General features: G+C 36.9%; 1 protein-coding gene across 1 annotated transcript in view; it reads right to left on the bottom strand.

Moving 5' to 3' along the window:
- The window catches only part of ERICH1 (glutamate-rich 1), a gene marked incomplete at its 5' end in the record, with an annotated part of 39,729 nt that extends 32,680 nt beyond the window's left edge, over positions 1 to 7,049 (bottom strand). Inside the window, one exon of the mRNA XM_009703835.1 lies at positions 6,915 to 7,049. Coding sequence (XP_009702137.1) covers positions 6,915 to 7,049 — 135 coding nt within the window. The remainder of the gene's footprint in view (positions 1 to 6,914) is intronic.
- Between the last annotated feature and the right edge of the window lie 1,525 nt (positions 7,050 to 8,574).

The following is an 8,574-nucleotide window of genomic DNA, read 5'->3' on the forward strand; positions in this document are numbered from 1 at the left end:
AGGGAAAATAAAAATACAGCTTTGGATACCCTTTTCTTGCAACACATACAGCCTATGAACTCATAGCACTGAGATTTTGAGATATGGTTTGAGATGACTTAACACACACAAACCTGTAAATTTAAAAAAGCCCAGCTCTGTAGAAACTGGTAGGAAGCTTGCAGCTACTCAGCTTTTTCATTAGTGATTAACATTAAAATTTCTGTTGACATAAAACCAGCAATGAGAACAGGGAAGTTATACATAAGCACTACTTGGTAACCTAGTTAAAAACAAACAAACAAACAAAACCACACAAAACCAAACCACCATAAAAAAACACCAAAACCAACCAAACAAAAAACCCAGACCCTAAACCACACAAATTGTAAACACGGTCAAATGCAGTTGTTTATCAGACATCATTTTCCAAGAGACTGACTTTTGGTCAAGGTATCAATGTGTCAAATAACAGGAGTTCTTGGTGGGATGGTGAGTCAGAAAAACATCGATACACGTTTTTGACATATAAAAAACCACAAGTAGGGGGAAGAAATACAAAGACTATTTTATTTCAACACATGGCCTTGTTGAAACCACAAATACTACATGCAGTACTGGAGCTTATATTCTTAAAGGAATGCTGTGAAAAGGGAGATACATAAAAGATCTACATAAGTGACTTGAGGATTAAAGTAAATATCTTAGAGCAATACATAAGTTAATCTGTTTATCTAATCAAAAAAGATGATGGTGACTTGATTACTGTGTTGCATTGTGGGAAGAAAATACTGCTTAATAAAGGCTCTTTACTCAAATGGAGGAAGGCAGAAAAAAGCAATTTTCAATTGGTCTTTTTTTTTTAAAATAGACTAAGGCCAATTAACTATTAGAACAAATTACCAGAAAGTAGTGGAGCCTCTGTGACATCTTTGAAATGTGCATGGTACTTTTTTTTTTTTGGCAAACACAAGCTGCTGAGCTCAATATGGGCTAAGACCTCTCCAGCAGGTACAGAAGATTAAATTACACGGTCTAATGATCCCTCTGGTTTGAAGGCTACAAAAAGATTCATAATGCTCGAGTTTCACAACTGCTGTTACCTAGCAGTGAAAAAGGTTTGCTGCGGGCCTCAGCTGCTTAAAACATATCTTTCCCTTGGTGTGCTGAGTATATCAGTTCTGTAATGTATCAAATTCCCAATCACCTGCCAAGAACCGTAGTACTCAACACAAGATTCATACTAGCATCTCCTTAACAACAAACACAGGCTTACGCATTATTAAGTCTTCCTAAAACGGTTGCCTTAAACCTTAAGTGAATGAAGGCACTACAGACAGACAAGAGGCTACCTGATTATGCCTTTACCAAGTTTATCTTTTGCTGATCGGTAAGTTCAAACATACTTGCCAGCAGAACCAAACTCAAGAAATGCAGTAGTTTTTAGGAGGTCTGCTAAGGACCCCTCTTAATTGTCACTATCCTTCACTGACATAGCTAATAATTTCCTGGGATGCATCTCATTTGAATAACTTGGTTTACTCGTATGTAAATGAGAGAGATCTCTCAATTTATTCCCTCAGCTCAAACCTCTTGCAGCAGAAGAGAATTCTTTTCAGTATTGCCCTTTGACAGAAACAAATTAAAAAAAAGCAAAAGTCCAGCTACATGAACAACTAACTTGTATACATCCATCACGTACAACTGCATTGCCTCAGGCCAACAAGCAAATTTCACTAGGGGAGGAAGTGTCCCACAGAAGTACCACCTTCCACACTATTTCAAACTTCCTAGCTGCCAAAAGGGGCAGGGGGCACGGTGGGAAGAGTTGCTTACTTCCATCTCTCTAAGTTGACTTCTTCTCAGCATGGTAATGGAGTATCCAGACTGGACTCTTCCTCTAAGCTAAAACTCTGTCTCATAACATACCCATTAGGAGATAGGATAAAGCACAGTTAGGTCTTCCTCCTTTTGTCTATATAAAGGGTTTCACCAAAATTGGGTAGGTCGTTATCAAGATAGCAACAATAGGATATTATCAGATGAATACTGCATTGCTGTTCAAAAACACAAAGGAAGAATGATTGAGACTTGATAAGAACAAAAAGAATGGGTTATGAAATCAAAAATAAAAAAAATGCCCTAAGAACACTTTTCTTTGAATTCTCTTTACCTGTTCCTCCAGATACCCTTAACAACTGCAGACTCCTGAAGTCTAACGTGCAGTGCCTTTTTATTTTCCAGTCTCTGGGTCAGGAACTTACTCGGCCATGAATCCAAGAAACACCAAATACCATTTTTTGCGACTCTACGTAGAAATACAGATTTAATACTAAAGTACTTCAGAGAGAAATTATAATCCAGCTCACTGTTTTGTGCACAGAGAAAATAATGTTATATGTTATATTCCATTATCATAGCTTAGAGTATCCAAGAAGAAATATTGCTGTAGAAATAAAATCAAACAGTTTATCTTTCAGATGGAATAAGGTCACACTTTTAGCATTCATATTTTAATCCAAGATACAGTACTTACTATTCACTTGTCTTAAAATAAGAAGCAAGAACTCCACAATTTAACTTCATCTTACGAAACTAAAACCCAAAACAAATCAAAACTAAGCTACCTCTTCCTAGTAAGTTAAGGAACACATAACTAAAGTTTTCTGGATTCTCCTTTCATATAGAACACCTCTTAAAACACGATAGTGTATCTCTGAAGTGACTAGTCCTGAAGAAATATTTCTCAATAAAAACATTAATTTTGATCTCTGATTTAAGAGCTTTAAGCTATGAGGACACTGAGTTTACAACCAGAATTTGATGGATGATAACTTATCTGTAGCTTCAATATTACACATTTTTAATGCTCTTGTCCAAAGTATAATGTCTACTGCGAAAAGAAACTTAGCAACGCATTAGCATGTACCAAAGTCAATATGAAAATCATGTGAAAAAGAAAAGAAATTCTCTCTATTATTTCCTCCTTTGATTGTCTAATTCCTGTTACTCAATTCATTACACCATCACAGCGACTCAATTCCTCCAAAATAGTCAAGGGAGTTTTAAAAAATTAGACACCTAAGTCTAATTTATTATTCTAAGAATTTTGGATAAATTTAATTTTCATTATTTTTCTGAAAGATAAGACAGTCAGATTTTTCTTCTCACTACCATAGGTTCATCAATCACCTGCTTACATGAAGAAAACAAATCTGAAAGAGCAGCTTTATACATTTCCCAGAGGTGAGAGAAATAAGAGAATTACACAAGGAAGTCAACATGCTTCACAAAACTTTAAATTCCAATGCCATTAGTCATTTATGCATGCATCACAAAGTGACTACATAATGTTAAGGGCATAACTGCTCACAACTTATTTGACACAGAGAAAAGTATTTAAAAGTATTTGAAAAATTATATGAAGTGCTAAAAATAACATGCAGAGACAGATGGAGAAAGAGATACTGAAATATTCACACAAACCTCCTTTAGCATAAAAAAGGCAGTCTGGACAAGATTCATTGCATTCTGACAGTATCAACCATAATGTAACTATTAGTTTAAGGAACAATAATAATAATGGACAAACCCAAACGTATTTTAGAGCTGACAATTATAAATTAAAATAATTTCTTGTAGTTAACTTCAACTTTCAAATAACTTCTCAAAACCAGGTGATGTCTAAATTCATATTCTAGTGACCGAATATTTCATTCTTCCACGGATGAATTTAACTCAATGAAATATCAGCCATGGCATATCTATTCCTCTTGATAATCTTGTTATATTAATTCAGATAGACATGGATTTGGTTTTCTTAATTTATTAAAAAGACATAGCAATTCACACCGATATACAATTAAATTACAACTGAAAAAATTTTAATCCCAAGACATGGTCAGATTATTTTAATGAGATAGGTTTGATCAGTAACAAAGTTGTTTTCTGAGTCAGGTTTCTGTTTGTTTGAATTTCCACAGAACTTACTTCCCTTACTTCTAGGTCCAAAGGCTAGAAAAGGCTAGCAAGGGAGCCTTTTCTTACCCAACATGGAGACCAACATGCTCCATTTTTTAGGAAACACAGCAAAAGATAGGTTGTTGCCCTTCAAAATATATCATCTAGATATAGTATTAGAAGTAAAACAATGCAAACACTAGATGCGAGTTTCCGCCTTATGGAGCTGGTTCCTTGGGAATACCTGAGGCACTTCTAAACAAAACAGATTTATTTTATATACATAGAATGTTCATACATACAGACATGCATGCTCCCTCTTTTTTTCTTCAGTGTCAAAGGCTCTCACCGGAGTTTTCCTTCATCCTTTCAAAAAAGATCTAAATAAGGGACATACAACTAAATCTAGGCGAGCAAACTAAGTAATCCATGGTGTCATTGTCTAAACTGTTCCTTGTGTATTTTATGACCACTGCCTGAAATCACAGCATTCATCCTGCAACAGATTTGATGTATATGCTTAAATTAAGTGCTATAAAAGACATACACATGAGTAAAGTTAACCATGTCCCTCAACCTTGCAGGATTAGCACAGATCTCTAATTTTGCAATCTGTATTTAGACAGAACAAATTATAAAGGCCTTAAGCTGCTGCAAGAAAGATTTAGCATGAAAGGGTACTGAAACACTAGAGCAAATTGAAAAGGATACGTAAGAAAAGTCTCCCTTCGAGGAGGTTTTTAAGAACAAATTAGACAAATACCTGGCAAGAAGGACATTTATATTTGCAAACCTACCTTGCAAGGAGAACATAGATGAAAAATCTCCAAAGATGACTTCAAATTTAATTTTACTTGATTCTGTGATACACTGTAATGTCAAGTAACAAACCAATCCAAAAATAAGTCTCCCAAAACTCCAGATGCATTTGTTAACTGTTAAAGAAGTGGCTGAAGTCCAAAACCTACTCTTCCTAAACACCAAGACTGGGATCAGCTAAAAGAGACCACCATCCAACAGTCAATACTGTCACTAAGCAACACCACAACACTACTTACTGCTACCACGGTTGAGTACTTTTGTTTTGAAATACTAGAGGAAAAGATTAAATCTAAAAAAATGAGCAAGTAAACCCATTGTTCAAGAATCTATCTATTGTAAAACTAGACAAATATTTATATGACCTTAAAAAGGGACAATACAATGCAATCCTAAATTCTATTCTACTTTACTGCTATGCAATATATCAACATCTAATATGCACCACATATTGATTTATTCATAGATTTTAAACAGCAGCTGCATAAGTTTGCCACAAAAGTTCTGAGCTGATACCTTAATAAGGTTATATCTCACTTGCAGTAGCGTTCAGAGGCCTGCATTCTAACGTCATATTTAGAAGTCACTGAAGTCCCTACATAAAAGTGGAATGTTACAGGTTTACTTTCCTGCAAAAGATTACAAGACTTCATTTAGTCTTACTAGCAAAATACAGAAGGGGGGCGTCCCTCTAACATCTGAAAGGAGATCTCATCAAAGAATACACAGAGAGTACATGGCATGGAAGGAGAGAAAGGGTGCTTCAGCATCAGAAAAAGCAGCTTCAATCTGACATGCTGGGAAGCAGAAACTCAATGAATTGTCCAGAGAGAACTGTATAACTAAACAAATTTAAGGACAGTCTAGAAACAGACTCTGGATTCTGAACATGAATCCCATCTAACATAAAAAGAAAAGCACAACCTGGAAGCTGTGCAGTAGAACACCTTCCTATCCACAATCCCAACAGTATCAAGATCTACTGTTATGTTACTCTGATAAAGGTACTTCTTCCTCAATCCAAAAAACATCTTTAAACTGTTTCACACCAAGAACAAACATTCTTGATGAGCCACCCATCATGCTGTATTTTCCTTCAGGCTCTTGGGCTACTTTGATAGTTTTACTCGTACTCAGACTCTGAATGGAGTTCAGAATAGAGTGCAGACCCAATTTCCGAGCTGAAAATTCACCCCTGTGAGTACAGTTCTCAAAGGCAAGGAACATTTGCCTCTCCATACCTGCAGGATGTATCTCAGGTTTTCGTTACATTTAGGCAGTCTCCAGGCTGAAATAGATATAGTAGTTTAATAAACGCTGATTATCAAGTGTTTTAATTCAGCAGGCTTACCTGAATACTTACTTTGCTGTAAATTGCCTCTAGCAGCAAATGACAGTGATACACGATTTTGGACATACACCCACAGGAACACAGCAATTGAAAAAGCGAAATGAATTTGTCTTATCTAAGCTTAGGACTTCTCTCTAAGACAGACAGAATCAATTTAATTCCAGCAACGTCATTCAGAAAGCCATTTTTAACTGAGGTCAACTTAGAGCTCACTTCTTTACAGATCCTGTGCTGCTTCTCTTGCATCCTTTGACAAGACTAAATATTGGTTCTGAAGTTATCTGGTCACGGTTTCTCATCAGAAAGCTTCTCAAAGCTAAAGGATTGGTACCTCCCTCCATCAACTGCAATCAGGCGAACATCTGTTCTCATTGCGAGAGGTAAATTTGAGAGGTCGTTAAGTCTTTGCCCAATTCCTCAGAACATCATGAGTAAGACTTATTAAAACAGCTTTATCTAACGCTTAAAAATAATATGACCGTAAGCAGCATAATATGAACACCCATGTAGCACTGGAGCCGGAGGAGCTGAAGACTTTGTCCTGCATTACACTTTCTGTAACTTCAGTAAGACCAGCGGCGCTGTATGGCTGCAACCAAACGTTGAATCTGGTCTTCAAACTCTAAGAAGGGAAACGAACCCACGTGGATGTACAGCCTCATTTTGCTTAGGTTGCAAGACAGTGACACCCACTGGCAGCAACAGTCTAAATATCTAATCGTTGCAATTTGGATCTACTTGGTAAGAGTTGCCAAGAAGTTTCTCTTGAGAAAAATTTATCATAGTAACAACCATACAAACTTACCTGTTGAGTCAGCACTACTGGCTGAGTTTTCAGAAACTGAAATACTAACAGCATCTGGAGTAACTGCAATGTAACCCTCTGGAGGAAGAGCCACTGTGTACATTCTCCTTGCAGACAGAATTGTATTGTCACTACCTACAAAACAGAAGAAACAAAGTGTCTGGTTATTGATCTCAGTACAGATTTTTCTCTTATGTTTTCTCAACTACAGCAACGATAATAAACGGTCTCAAAAATCCTTCTAAAGGAAAAGGAAGTGAGGGAGAGACAGGTGGGCAGCACTGAAATTATCCTATGACCAATAAAATCGCACCAAATTCTGTAGCAGCTACAAATAAACAAATACTGCACAGGTTAGTTCTTTCCACCAGAAAGACTTTTTTTCCTTTTGTCAGACAACTCTTCTGCCCTAACTTCAGGAAAAATACCACTGCAAGTGGAAGCTTCAAGAGACACTCTACACATTTTTTCCCATTCAGAGTGAGCAGACACTATTCCTTTAAGAACTGTTTCATAAAAGATGGAGACATACAAGCTGATTATGAAGTGACAGAAACAACAGAAAAAGAATCACAGAACTGTGGTTTGTTCATTTTGCAGACCTTTTACACATAGCCTATGCTGTTCTGGAGGGTGCAAAGATAAAGGGGGTCGGAAAGCCACACTTGACTAAGTCGCAGCAGTGCCCGCCCAAGAGGGCTCAGGCTCACCTCCTCATCCTTTCTGGGGTTCTTTCTGGGAGCAGGGTGGGAAAAGAGTTCCAAGAGCCAGTTTTCCACCTATTTCACTGTATAGAAAACAATTCAGCATAACGTCAGTGGACTGTTTTTGTAGGCTTTCTTTCCCCTTTAAAAGGTATTTAAAATTACACGCAAGAGACAAACTTTTCATTTGTTCACCAGACAAGAAGTAACTCTGCAGGAACGACAGAGACACTTCTCTGCTCCAGTTACACAAAACCAGCCCAAATAAGAGATGTGGTTTTTTTTTTTTTTTGCTCAGTAGTGACAATAGTAGACATCAACCACACGGAGACTAAAGCCTTTCCAGAAGGCCAGGATATCTCCAGATGCTGCAACGTAATTTCAGATGGTTCAGTGTGGCTTTTTTTACCCTCGGTCAGCTCCATAAGCCAGCACAGACACAGCACTAGCCCTCCCTTCTTGGGGGGACAGAACTGTTAAAATAATATACAGCAAAAACATCTTTGGCAGGTGGACACAATTAACCTCCTTACACTACAAACGTGCTAGAAGATCCCAGATGACCTGAGTCTATTACCAAGCTGCAGCTACGGTTGGGCTAATATCTGAACATTTAAAATGCAGTTGGTGTCTGACAGAAATAAATCTTGTTAGAGATCTGTGTTTCTAATATGTAATTTAACTACATACATTGTACGTAGATAGGCATTTTAACTATACATTGACATTTCTCAGATAGCACACTTCAAAGAGTTCAGCATGACTGATCATCTTGGATACCTATGATAAAGTACATTTCAGAACATTCAAGGCAGTTTTGAAAAGCTACACAGTGTTTGCATCATCCGGATGTAATAATTTTGTTTTGAGAACACGTTAGAAAGTTATTGTTTTTTCTCGAACAAGCCAGAAAATTTCAAACTGATATTGATGATGCTTACTTTAAAGGATAATAA

Source organism: Cariama cristata, unplaced genomic scaffold (genome assembly GCF_000690535.1).
Source record: "Cariama cristata isolate BGI_N322 unplaced genomic scaffold, ASM69053v1 scaffold6617, whole genome shotgun sequence".
Lineage (NCBI taxonomy): Eukaryota > Metazoa > Chordata > Aves > Cariamiformes > Cariamidae > Cariama > Cariama cristata.